Source organism: Terrapene carolina, unplaced genomic scaffold (genome assembly GCF_002925995.2).
Source record: "Terrapene carolina triunguis isolate 2854851 unplaced genomic scaffold, T_m_triunguis-2.0 Scaffold238, whole genome shotgun sequence".
In the NCBI taxonomy this organism is placed as follows: domain Eukaryota; kingdom Metazoa; phylum Chordata; order Testudines; family Emydidae; genus Terrapene; species Terrapene triunguis.
This window is the reverse complement of record NW_020664589.1, coordinates 13,029,550-13,043,192: the sequence shown is the minus strand read 5'-3', so window position 1 is coordinate 13,043,192 and position 13,643 is coordinate 13,029,550. Positions and strand designations below refer to the sequence as shown.

Sequence of the window (13,643 nt, the reverse complement as noted above, 5' to 3'; positions counted from 1 at the left end):
TGATCTGCTTTATAAACATTAATTACCTCCCCCACCCAGTGTCTTTCTGAGCTAGGTAGGTAATATCCCCATTACAGATAAGGTAAACTGAGGCATGTGTAGTTACCAGAAGTCACATGGTGAATCAGTGGCAGAGCCCAGGAGTCCTGACTTCCAATCCTGCCCTACCCCACTATTGCCACTATACAACACTGCTTCTATCGCCTCCCACTGGTTTCATTTTTTGTTCTGTTTTCTTGTGCAAAATCGACAGCATCACACATTTCTATTTTTAATTCAGGTTGGATGAACTAAGTGTTTGGTTCAAAGAAATAATCACCACTAAGCAGTCAAAGAGCCTTATAGCATGCCACTTAAATGCTGTGCCTCACTTTCCCCCCTCTGTAGAATGGGGATAATAGCGGTTACCTACCAGTATCTACCTGTCTTGTGAGCATTAATTAGCCCGTGTTTGCAAGCGTTTTGTAAAAGCTCGATGGAGTCGATGAGGGTTGCTATAAGAATCCAGGCAGTCTGGAAATCTAAAGGAGAAGCTTGGCATTTGTACCACTAGTGCAATCTATCCCAGGACTAGTTTGTGGTGGGGGTCACATACCTCAGCCATGCCTAGCAATTGCTCTTAGTATTCTAAAGGAGGAAAATCAGATTTCTGTCTCTGTGAATCCCTGCCGTGTGTTAGACAATTCAGTGCTGCATGAGCAGACTTAGCAAGGAAACCTGTAATTGTGCCATTTTGCTTCCTCAGCATGAACTCAGAGCAGGGGGGTTATTTTTTGCCGTAAATATCGTAGAAAAGTACACGTGCAAAAGTCTTGCACTCTGCACTCAATGGCTTGCTATTCCTTTGGTAGCTCTTAATGACTCCATGGTGCTGCGATGATTGTCTGGGCGGTTTATCTTCCTATGTTGCTTGGAAATCCCGTGGGTTTGAGAGGTTTGATGTTTGAGTAGTGAACCTGTCAAAACTACCATCCTGGAACCTAGCCTCGGCTCTGTCTTTCAGGAAATGGAAAGACGCTTCTCAGCTGTGAAAGTCTTTGAAACGTGTGTCCTCGGTTAATCCCCTGTAGGAGGGTTGTTGCTTTATCTCAGCGTAGTTGCGGCAGCACTGTAAATAATCTTTTAAATGACCAATCTTAGCAAACAGTAGCTCACTGTAGCAACTGCCCTACTTGAGCTAATGGCCTGTATCCTATTCTTGATATTGACCTATCCAGCTGCTGCAGAGGAAATAGAGAAAACCCCCAAAATACACCTGGGCGATTGTGCAATACGGCTCGCTTGAGGCTTGAACACCCTTGTTAATGTTCCTCTAGCGAGGGTTGTTGCTCATGCTAGTCTTATTCATGGAAGTCTCAATTCCTTATGAGTCTTGCTAAGATACTTCCCTGAGTAGTACCTTGCAGCTGTGAGTTCCACAGGTTGATTATGGAGTTGTGCAAAGAAGGTTGTGAGCTACAAACCAACTAGGCACTGTCAACATTAGAGGCTACAGAGATGTTAATGACAATTGTGTTTAAACACCTCATGGTTTCTCTGACAGCTGGGATCTGTGTTGGCCAAACCATGCTACAAGATTATCCCGCACCGGGGTGTAACACTGGGTTTGTTTGTGTTTTGGCGGAACCAGAGTGGGGAGGCACTGATCAGGCAAACCTTAATGGGAGCCCACATCACAACTGGTATTGACCCTAAATATGTGCCATCTAAACTTTGTAGTCGATGGAAAAAGCCTTTTTGACCAAAATGAAATGTTCACAATAAATAAAGAAATCCACAAACCATTTTGGCCTAAATATTTTGGTTTTTGACCAAAAAAAATGAAAGAATTGTCGTTAAAAATATTTTAAATGTCAGTGAATATTTTTTAATTAAACCTTTTCTTTCTTTTTGCAAAATATACTCCTCTTTTTACAAAGTGTAAACAAGGGTATAACATGCCTGGCTTCAGCTGTAACGTAGACAGAGGAAATCCCTCTTGCACCGCTCGTTTGCCCGGGTTCCCTATGCTTTGATGGGCTGTTGACCATTATTCACACCACCATGTGTGTAAGTAATAAGAGGTATCAAGAAGCACAAGAGATGAGAGGTGAGCCCTAGTGCTAATGTGTAAAGAATGCCTGTGGAAAAACTGACGGCCGGGAAGTTAATGAAAAACAGGCCCAGGGAACTGTGGCTTATAAACCAAGAAATTCTATACAGTCCAAAGTTTGTAGTGCGTGCCAGATTTCTGTGGTATTCATTAAAAACGTGCAGCAACCGGGCTAGCCTCTGCGTTACCCCTTGGGAAAGCGGCATAGGCATTAATTTAGGGTGGATGAGGTATGCACTCCCTTAAAGAAAACCATACCCATCCATTGCTTTTGTGCGGTGACTCTGAGTGTGTGTGGGGCCTGGGAACCAGGAGATCAGGCCTGGATTCTCACCCTAACAATCCCATGTTGACTCTGTGTGTAATGCTAGCCAAATCACTTAAGCCAGCATTTTCAAAGATGGCCTGTCATTTTGGATTACGCTCATCTCAGACACATGGGGCTTGATTTTCAAAGCAGCCGAGCACCCACAGTCCCAGCTGACTCCTGATATTTGCTCCAACCCTGTTCTTTCCCCTGCCTCTTGTTTCACAGTCTCTTCAGTTCAGCATCACTCCAAACCTGCCCTACTCACCCCACTTCCCTTCCCTTTTTGCTGACCCCTCCTAAGTCCACCTCAAAAAAACAAAAAACTTGTGGCACTAACCTGATGTTTGTTGCCGTCACGTTGTTGGCTTGGCTTGGCTGGTGTGTTCTACCCCTTCCCCCACCCTGGGTCTACCCTGTCTATTTAATTGCAAGCTTTAGTGAGGACCGTCAACCACTCTGTTTGTCCAGGGCCTGGCACCAGGGGCTCCAGTCTTGGCTGGCCCTTAGGCACTGCCATAAAAACACGATGAATCATTTTGTTATAGCCAGGAAGTAGATCAGGTGCTGCTTGGGGAGGAAGAGAAGCAACACAACTTTGCTGTGCAGTGGAATGAGGAGCTGGTTATACTGGCAGATGGTGAGAGCAGGTCAGGAAATAGCCCCTGGGTCCCCTTTGTGACAGTGATGGGCACTCCTAATTAGTATAGTCCAATAACCCTTTAGCCCTGGGCTATTTACATGTGCTAACTGAAGCCGGTTCAGAGAGCAGTTAGAAAGGATGGACTTGTGGCTAAAGCCCAAGACTAGGCGTCAGGAGACCTAGGTTCTGAGCCTGGCTCTGCCACAGACTCTCTGTGCCACCTTGAGCCAGTCACTCAGCCTTTGTGCCTCGGTTTCTCCGTCTCTAGCATGAAGAGTGTGCGTCACAGGGGTGTGGGGGCTAAATGTAATGAGGGTGAAGCATTTGAGAGCCTTGGATGGAAGGTGCCCACGATGGGCGGAGTGTTGTTGTTTTTTTCTTATTTCAATAGGAGTCTGAAGTGTGTTCACTGTTTTTTTTTGTTTGTTTGTTTGTTTTTTAAATAGGCATCAGGTTTAATACAAACAAGGGGAAGTACTTTTTCCACACAATGGCAATTTAAACTGTGGAACTCATTGCCATGGGATGTTGATGGCCAAAAGTATAACTGGGTTCGGTGAAGAACGAGATCAAGTATAGGTCCATCAATGGCTATTAGCCAAGATGATCCGAGATACAACCCCATGCCCGAGGCAACCCTAAACTTCTGACTGTCGGGAAGGGAAGACGGGTGGATCACTCCAACTGCCCTTTGAAAGGGAAAATCAGCTGCTCCTCCAGTTCATGTGTCTAGCAACCCTTGATCAGGCAGTTATTCTGTATGGAGCGTTTTGTACAATTCCCTTTCCCCGCGTCTTCACACTTAGGGCAAAATTTTCAAAAGTTCCTAAGTCGTCACCTAGGAGCACAAGTCCCACATTCAATATTCAATAAAAATCAATTAGGCACTTAGGAGCCTAAATCCCATTGACTTGCAATCAAACTTTTGAAAAATTAGCCTTTAATCTTTAAAATCTATTCTGGCTCTCCCTTGCCGTCAGAGTGTCGGGCCTTCTGTCTGCGTAGGGGCAGTCTGTGGTTTGCATCACGTGTTTGTTCCTTGTGCTCTCAGCAAAATGTGTGAAAAGGTGGGAACTCCAGAGCTCGGCTCATCCGGAAATGATCTTCTTGATTTTAACAGAATGGAGGCCTCCTGCCTCGAACTAGCCCTCGAAGGAGAGCGACTGTGCAAAGCTGGGGACTTCAAGGCTGGAGCAGCCTTCTTCGAAGCAGCAGTACAGGTGGGGACAGAGGATCTGAAGACTCTTAGCGCCATCTACAGCCAGCTGGGCAATGCCTACTTCTACCTAAAGGAATATTCCAAGGCCCTGGAATACCATAAGCATGACCTCACTCTAGCCAGGTAAGCGTGCCTGTGAACGCGATCAGTCAGGGCTCGAGTTAAGGCAAGATCCCTGGGATCGCAGGCCAGCAGCCTGAGGGAACCGGTCACTGCAACTGAGAACAGATCTGGGGCACCAGGGGGTGGGTGATTGGAGAGAATCAAGGAGCCAGGGAGGAAGAGTCTGCGCGGGGTATGGGATTGGGAAGGAGAGCGAGGAGTCTGAAAGTGGCGGAGGATATCGGGAGGATGGTCTGGGGCCCATTTAAAATCTTAATCCACCCCTCCCCAAAATACCTTATTCCCTGGCGGGGGGGTGTGTGTGTGTCACTACAGCGGAGCCCATCGCAGCAAGGCATGCTTCCTCTGCATCCCGCCCAGGCTAGAGCAAAAAGCAGTGCACAGCCATCTGTTGTCTCCTCTAACAGTCGCTCTAAGGGCCACCTCCAGTCGGACTCCCTGCCGTGAGGTGTGCAGGCCATTTCTAGAGCCATTGTATGTGACCTTCAGTTAAAGACACCAATACTGGTCCTTTGGATAGTGGCGAAAGGTGGGTTTCATGGGACCAGCTTTTAGGAACAAAAAATAAGCATCCTTTCAGCACCATAACATTACACCAAGGCTGCTCCCCTTCTCATGGAGCATCTTAGTTGGGTAATTTGGGCCAGGTTTTCCAAAGGCCCCCAACAACATTTGCAAGCACATCTGCTTTGTGTGTGCAAAGAGGTAACGCTGACTTGCCCGCCCACGCAGCGGGTTTGTGTCAGCTGAAACCACGCCTTTTGAGGGGTAATTAAGGAGGCCTGCTGAAAATGTGGCCTCAAGACCCATTTAATAAACGCCTTTAAAAACGGGACAATTCTCCGTCTGCAGTTGGTTAGATTTACTGTAATATCCAAGAACCTTCCACTCTCTCCGCAGAGGACGTAGCACCGATGTGGTGGCCCAGGTGAGCAGCATGGTGTGGCATTTGTCCCTGCGTGACTTGCACTCTCTGCAGGGCAGCTTCAGAACCTGCCTGCCTCCAGACACTGGTGTAAAACCGGTACCTGGGCTGGGCGGGGCTAGTGATTTCGACAACTGCCAGAGGGAAAGCAAAAATCTGTCTTCAAGACTAAATGAGCTTTCTCCCTCCGTTTGCACATGTTGCATACAGGGTAGGAGCAGATGGGTTCAGTGCCTACTCCTGCTACAGCCTTAAGTATCAGCATGATTGAATTCTGCCTGCTGAGTCCCAGCATTTATAACAGCCCTTCCCCTTCCTCCGGTCATCTTGTAGAACCATTGGGGACCGTATCGGAGAAGCCAAGGCCAGTGGCAACCTTGGGAATACATTGAAAATACTTGGGCAGTTTGATGAAGCCATCGTTTGTTGCCAGAGACACTTGGAGATTTCTCAGGAGCAGGGAGACAAGGTACTTGATCCATGATGCCCAACAGGAAATGTTCCCTGGCTTTTAAAAGACTCCTCCTGCCAGCCAACAATTGGGACAGCATTGAAGCTGGCTCTGGAAGGAGACTGACCATATCGCCCTCCCTTGCTGCTACAGATCTGATGCCAGGGCAGCTAGTGGCAGAGAAAGTAGGGGATGTGCGAATGGATGAAAATGTGGGCAGGCCATCCCTGGAATGAAGACCCCAAAATGCCCAGGAAGCAATGGATTCCCCCAGAAAGAAAAAATTGAACCCAAATAAATAGAGATTCACAGTCCTTGAGTTCACAGAATGGGGCCAAGCAACGAACTCCAGGATGGTTCTTGGAAATCAGTTGTAGAGTCAGGGAAAGGGATTCTTCCCGGTCTGTCTCTCTGACGCATGCTGTTTGGTGGCTAATGTGAAATGAACCGGGTGTCTCTCAGCCCAGTTCCTGGTGGACCAGCATCCATGCCTCCCTCTCTCGCACACACAAACCCCACCACGTTTGGGAGCATTGAGCTGGCAGTTTCACCAGAGAGGCCAGTCAGTGTATGAGTCACGGGGGTTGAACACCCCCTCCGCACCCACAGGAGATTGGCAAGGAGCATTGTGGTATAGCTGGCACCGTTCCTGCCTGTGCTGGGCTTGTTATATGTATAGATAGGAGTCTCCATGGTCCCCATCCACGAGGGGCTGGACTGAAACCATCCCTTGCACGTAGGCCACCAAGCAGCCATCGGATGAGGACTTGAGGTCACTACTGGTTTCTCTTCAGAGCAGTGAATCCTAGTGGATAGAGCATTAGATTGGGACTCAGGAGACCTGGGTTCTATTCCCAACTCTTCCACTGGCCTGCTGGGTGGCCTTGGACAAATCGCTTCCCCGATCCGTGCCTCAGTTTTCCCATCTGTAAAAGGGGGAGAATGAGAGTGATCTCCTTTGTAAAACACTTTGAAGTCTACTGATGAAAAGCACTAGGTAAGAGCTAGGGATCATTGACCTGGACTGTCTTTGAACTCCCGACCTAAAGGTGACAGGTTCTAGTCCTTTTAACAGTCCTTGGATTCATCCAGTCCCCCAGACTCAGCGTCTAAAATGAAGCTGTAATGGTCTACAAGGCTGCCCTTGCTTTTGGTTAGCTGCCCTTTGCCCAGAGACGGGACGCTTGGCATTGCAATGTGGAGTGTAACACCTGCTCTTCTGTGGTTCCCCCCCCTTTCCAGGTAGGTGAAGCTAGAGCGCTGTATAACATTGGCAATGTTTACCATGCAAAGGGAAAGCAGTTGTCTTGGAGCATGGCCCAAGACCCAGGTTCCCTGCCTCCAGAAGTCAAGGAGACGCTGCAGAGAGCTTCAGAATACTATGAGTAAGTACCAACCCTTCCCAGATCTGCGGGGGACGGGGCTGCACAGTCAGCCCCGTTGTGGTCGGCAGTAATTTACCCGGCTGCAATCATGTGCGTGGCAAACTTGCAAAGCGTCTGGCACTCTCTCAGTGCTCGGTCTGATGGGTGCATCATTCCAGCGCTGTGTGCATGTGTCTTGTTACTGGCCTGATGACAGCTCTGGGGAGCTGCAGAAGTGTGGTGATGGCCGACAGGTGAAAGATAACAGCACTGGGCTTGTGACAAGTCATTTTTCATACAGCCCTCTTTAAAGCACTCCACTTAGAAGGCGACTGGATCCCGCCTGACTAAACCAGCAAGGACCTTGAGGTTGGGGGCGGATTCGGCTGAGCTTTTGGGCAGGGGAGCACTGTGCATTCCTCCCCAGTGATCCCCACATCTACCCACCCCTTTTGGCTGACCCAAGGACCGCCTTGCCTGCCTGTAGAGGGGCCCATGTGCTCACCTCTTTGGCAGGGTAGGGCACACCCATTATGGGCTGTTGAGAGGAGAATAAAGGCAGAAAGTGGGGGGAGTGGGAAGGGGGGAGGAAAGTAAAAGTTGATGAGATTTTAAGGCTGGAAGTTAGGCTCATCTAGGCTGATCTCCTGCGTAACACAGGTCAGAGACCCTCACCCAGTGCCTCCTGGAGAAGACCCTTCTTCCCCTGCACCTAAAGGGGAACTTAGATGCCAAGACCTGAGCTTGGAGCTCATTCTCCTGTGGCTGGCAGTGGCATTGGATACCTCTGCCAGTTCAAAGGGCTGCATCCCTCAGCCTGCCTGAGGTGCCGGCAATGTTATGGGATCGGGCAGAAGAGAGACTCTACTCTTGGCAGGCCATCAAAGGAGGAATTGGCGTTTTGACTGCTTTGAAATGTATTTATTGATAGTTTTTAAATGGCGAGGCAGGAGACAGGCACTTCTGGTTAATGTAGGGGGCCTGGGAGCCAGGACTTCTAGGTTTCTCTCGGGTTCTGTGTGAGAAGTTGAGCAAGTCTCTTTTGGCCTGATATTCCACGATACTGAGCACCTATAGGGGGCTCGGCACCTCTAAAAATCAGGCTATTGGCCTCTCTGTGCCTCAGTTTCCACAGTGTGTGAAACGTCATTAAACATTTCAATGCAGTGTTGAAGCTGTGTCGGCCCCAGGCTATTAGAGAGACAAGGTGGGGGCGGTAATATCTTTTATTGGACCGACTTCTGTTGGAGAGAAATGAGCCTTCCAGCTTGAAAAGCTGCTCTCTTTCCAACTGAAGTTGGTCCAATAAAAGAGATGATCTCACCCACCTTTTGTCTGAAACATCTCACAGTATTTTGAGATCCTTTGATGAAAGGCTCTGTATAACTGCAAAGTATTGATAATCATAGCCTGCTACATTAGACTTTGCCAAGGATCTGAAATCCTAAATAGCTCTTATTTTCTATTGTGAAGCAGGCTCAGTTCCCCTTTAAGAATGTGCAGTGCCTGTAACCCCTGTGCCTTTATTCCCCTGCCACATAGTGTAAGGAGATAAAGCTAGAGAGCTGACTGATGGTACATCAAACTGCAGTCCCCTGCTCCAGTCTGAGTGAGCTCAAATACAAGATGGCTGAAATACCATTGTACAGCAAGGGAATCATATAAAGCGTGTGGGATAAGCAAAGTGAAAGGAGGGGTAGACTGCTGGGGAATACAGAGTTTGTGATGATCTTTAATGAACGAAGTGTTAGTCAACAATTGCATTATGGCCCCTAGAATTTGTGTCTGTTCCTTTTACTATGGATATTATAGTGTGGTACAATTTCCGTGCCTAGAATTGGAAAAGGAAACACCTTGCACATTTTTGCAGAGGGCTTATAGTTTTCTCTTTCCCTGAAAGGATAAAGGGGAACAGGAATGTTTGTTCTGTGGGTGGGATCAGCTGGGTCTGGTTCAGCAGCTGAGGATTAAAGGGACCCAAATGCTGTACATACTGTTATGCGCACCTGCTTAGAGAAGCAGCAGAATAAACTGTTTTGTCCCATCTGGCAGCTGCGTGAGAATGAGCAGAGATGCAGAAACATTGCGCTCAGCAGATGAAAAGCTGGGCCAGAGTTGTTCTCATGTGCCAGAGTCCGATGTCGTTTGTCTGTGCTCCGATCCTTATCTTAATCAAGCCAGAATAATCAGTGGGGACGGTGCTTTCTGGCAGTTCATATAATTCTGACTAATTTTTGCCTGGGAGTTTCTGGGGGTGGGAATGGGATTCTGTAGAAGGAGGGATGAGGAAAGACTGCAGGCTTTTTTAAAACAAAACTCCTTTCAGAGAGTTGTAAACTAAGCTTCTGAGTTTACCTGTCTTGAGTATAGCTCAGAATAGGTCAAACTGTAACACACGCAGTTAAATTCAATCCCTGAGCATCTGCTTTGATGCCACAATGTTCTACAAAGTATGATCATTTGCGGGGCGGAATCTACTCACGAACTCGCTTGTGTGCACACCACTGCCCTCTACTGGATAGAATTAGAACTCAACTGTGTATCATTGGCCCTATACTGCAATAGTTAATGGAGAGTCACCTTTAGTTCAAGTGGTCAGGGCCTGTGTTTCTGCAGAAGAGTTTCCTGTTCTGTCACCGTGAAGTTCTGAAGCATTGCAGCGTGTCCCACAGTAACAACTGTGCCTTTTCCACCTGGCTGCAGATGTGTTTGCTATGGCATGTGCCGGAATGCTGTCGCTAGGCTTATTTAGAACTAACTGCAAGGTTTCTCCCCTTTGATCTTTACTTCAGTAAAGGAAATGGGTTTTTAAAAATAACCTTTTTGGTCTGAAAGGGAGAGACGAGCATCTCTCTTAAATCAGTCTTCTCGTCTCTGCAGATGGGATAGCACCTGCATCTAGCTCCCCGTCCTTTTGCCCAGGAGCAGTAGGTGCATGTCGAGCATCTGCTGGGTGAACTCATGCCAGCCTGAAGCAGCCAGGCCGCTCTGAATGTGCTGAGCGGATACTGCAGAGGGTTTGACTGCGCTTGTTGTTGCAGTGTTGCCTCCAGTCATGCTCATCTCAGATGCATCCCAGCTGCCGGCGCTGGGAAGGCAGGCAGAGAAATAGCTCAGAGCTCCTGGCCCTTCCTGTTTTTTTTTCCCCCCCTGTTTCTCTTGCTTCTTCCTGACGTCATCAAAGTTTAATAATAATTATAACATCTGACTCTTATTCTGGCTCTTTTTACCCATAGATTTCAAAGCACTGTACAAACGAGAGATGAATCATTATCCCCATTTTACAGACAGGGAAACTGAGGCAGAGCATGACTCCCAAGGACCAGCCCCCGAAATAGATACTGTACTTCAAAGCTGAAAATAACACTCTGTCCTTGGCTTTTTTTTGAGATAACTCTGGGCATGAAGGTATCTGCTCTTCTGGCTGAGCAGGGCAGTTGTGTGTAAGGAGAGATGGTTAGAATAAGGGACACTGAAGCAGCACCAGTGGTAATGCATTCAGTTCCCAGCTCTGCCACTGGCCTGCTGGGTGACCTTGGGCAAGTAACGTCCCCTTCCTGTGCCTCGGTTTCCCCATCTGTAAAATGGGGATAATGACACTGTTCTCCCTTTGTAAAGTCCTGCGATTTCTTACCAGGCCTGAAGGTGTTTCAACACCCAGGCAGCTGCTGCAAATCAGCACAGCTCAACTGAAGTTGAGGGAGTGGCGCTGGTTTGGGCCAGCTAAGGGTCTGGCCTGTGTGAAATGCTAAGTGTCCCAAGGTGGAATCTCTCACTTGTGTCTGAAGGCGTAAAAGCGCCATTCTCCCCAGCGATTAAAGGTGATTGAAATGGGAGGGGGAGATCTCGCCACATCAGGTGAGGAGGAGGGGCAGATCATAGAATCATAGAAGATTAGGGTTGGAAGAGACCTCAGGAGGTCATCTAGTCCAACCCCCTGCTCAAAGCAGGACCAACCCCAACGAAATCATCCCAGCCAGGGCTTTGTCAAGCTGGGCCTTAAAAACCGCTAAGGATGGAGATTCCACCACCTCCCTAGGTAACGCCATTCCAGTGCTTCATCACCCGCCTAGTGAAATAGTGTTCCCTAATATCCAACCTAGACCTCCCGCACTGCAACTTGAGACTGTTGCTCTGTGAGGGGAGCTGTTTACCCAGGCCTGGGAGAGCTGTGTCCCCTCAGAGCAGCTTACTTTGACCTTGGGCTCTCTGTATCTCATGTTAAGGTCAATGGGAGCCGGATGCCTGTTGGCTGAGAGTGACCGAACGTGCTGCTCTGATTTCTTGCAGGAGGAATCTGTCTCTGGTGAAGGAGCTTGGGGACAGAGCCGCTCAGGGCCGAGCCTATGGGAACCTCGGCAACACCCAGTACTTGCTTGGCAACTTCTGCGAAGCCACGGCTTTCCACAAAGAGGTAAGGAGGGTGTCGATCATTCTCATAGGGCATGGGCGATCCAGTCGCTTCCTCTCATGTGGCAGCTGCTGTCAGATGAGGCGATCTAGCCACGTGTTACTGACAGGCTATGTAAAGACCCACCGAAAAATAGTCATCGGGAATATTGCCCTGCAAGGTAAACTCTGTGCGTGATGGGCTATCCCTGCCTCCCTCCCCGAGTAGGAGATGCTTAGGCCAGAGCGCTGAGAACCAGAGCGCTGAAGGCGGCTGCTGGTGCTCAGAAGACAGATCAGTGGTGTTTGGAGGCCACTCCCAGAGGCCCGCGTTTTTACCAATCCACAGAAACAATCCGCCTGAGGTATAAGCGTTTAATATACACGCCGACCACTGCCCCGATGGATGCACTGTGCAGAGAACCCGGGGATGAGCTCCTCTCCCACGCCTGGGAGCCGTCCTTCCCCTCGTCAGGGGTGAGGCACATCCGCTGGGCAGACAGGAGGCAGCTCCAGGATTCGGGCTGGGCATAAATAGAGGCCTTGAGTCGCCAGGGCCGGCTGTTGTCCTGAACAAGAAACTAACTGGATTAAAACCCACCCCCGACGTGAACGCCCCTTGTGCGGAGTGGGGAGAGACGCAGCCGGATCCGCGGTGCTAAGTAACCTGCTGCAGAGCGAAACCTTACAGGACAAGACCGTTTGACTCGGTGCTGCAGAACAAATGATTTGCCGCCTCCTTTGCTTGGAACAGCCCACTGGGGAAGTGATTGGCACCCAGCTTCCTTGCTTTACCGGGGCCCTGCTCCAGTGCAAGCAGAGAGAGCCCCATCTCGGGCCCCATCTTTGCTGGGACAGGTGCCTCACGGCATGGAACAGTTCCCCCGGGAAGGAACACAGTCAAAGCTGTGATGGGGCCAGGATTTCCCAACCAAAGAGTAACCCGGCCCCTGGTGACTGGCTGGCCCTGCCATGCCAACTGGCCTGAGTTAGTGTCCGCGGCGGCGGGAGCAGCATCAAGCGGGGGGGGTCACACAGGCTGTTTTTAGCAGCGCAGCAGGTATCTGGGATGGGATAAGTCCCAGCAGGTTTGTAACAGCGTAGTCTTCCCCGTAGGGGCCAGAGGGCTGCAGCCAGCCAGCTGTGTTCTGAGTAGAGCCCGGTAGTTTGCAAGGTGCCAGATTGCCTGGGGAGCACCTGATTCCTATAAAGGCCAAAAGAGATCAGCTGGGGGAAGCTACAGAAAGCAGGCTGGGTCCTAGAGTGGGCCCCAGCAGGGGGGGTCCCAGGCCCCAGGCAGACGGCTGGATGGAGAGCTGCCTGGAGCAGGTCTGCCTGGAGCAGGTCAGCCTGGCAGCCTCTGGGCATGGCCTCCCCTTCCTGGGATGGGCAGCCAGGCCTGCAGCCCTGCAGGTGGGGTTTGCTTGGAACCACACGGGCAGTTTCTCTAAACAGCGTGGGCGCAGATTGTGGGTAACCTAGCAGGGCTCTTCCATTCTGAACTCCTACCAGTCTTCGTTCTAATTGCCGACGACAATGCGTTTAACCAAGCTGCTGACAAGGCATCTCCTCGGGAAGGCCTGTTGTGACAAAGGCCTGTAATGCTCGGCCAATGGGTGCGGTGACACGGTTCCTGCTGCAAGCAGCTTAGGGCTTATTTACTTCCCAGGGAGCTGCAGGGAGCTCAGCCCCTTTGCAAGTCAGGCCAACTCGCCGTGGAGCTCAGTAGATAGTGACCAAGACGGAACTGCAGAAACAGCACCTGGTACAATGGGGTCGGAAGGAGGGGGAGGGCGTGGGGCACTGCTCCAGGCTCAATGCAAAGCCCAGGGTGCGGCAGGGAGAAGAGGGGAGGGTGGGGCAGAACCAATTAAGGGTCGAGACATGGGCCCGGCTGGAGCAGTGCAGAGCCAGGGAGGGAAGGATGAGGAGCGGGGCTGGGATTCGGTGAGACGAAGCCAGTTGGGGAGGGGATTCGCTCTGCGCCCACATCCATGAGCGGCACGACAGAACCCCTCCTGGGCGTTACGGCGGCGTGATCAGCCGCGTCGCTTCTCCAGATGATTTGGGCCCCCGCTCCCCCATCCAGCTGACGGCTTAACTACACGCTTACCTGTAAGCCAGCAGGAC

General features: G+C 50.1%; 1 protein-coding gene across 3 annotated transcripts in view; it reads left to right on the top strand.

The window, feature by feature from the left end:
• Positions 1–13,643, top strand: part of GPSM1 (G protein signaling modulator 1) — a 144,212-nt gene that overhangs the window by 41,408 nt on the left and 89,161 nt on the right. For all 3 annotated transcript variants that reach the window (XM_024206648.3, XM_024206647.3, XM_024206646.3), the window contains exons 2-5: positions 4,163–4,384; positions 5,643–5,778; positions 7,003–7,145; positions 11,415–11,538. In XM_024206648.3, coding sequence (XP_024062416.2) covers positions 4,163–4,384; positions 5,643–5,778; positions 7,003–7,145; positions 11,415–11,538 — 625 coding nt within the window. The remainder of the gene's footprint in view (positions 1–4,162; positions 4,385–5,642; positions 5,779–7,002; positions 7,146–11,414; positions 11,539–13,643) is intronic.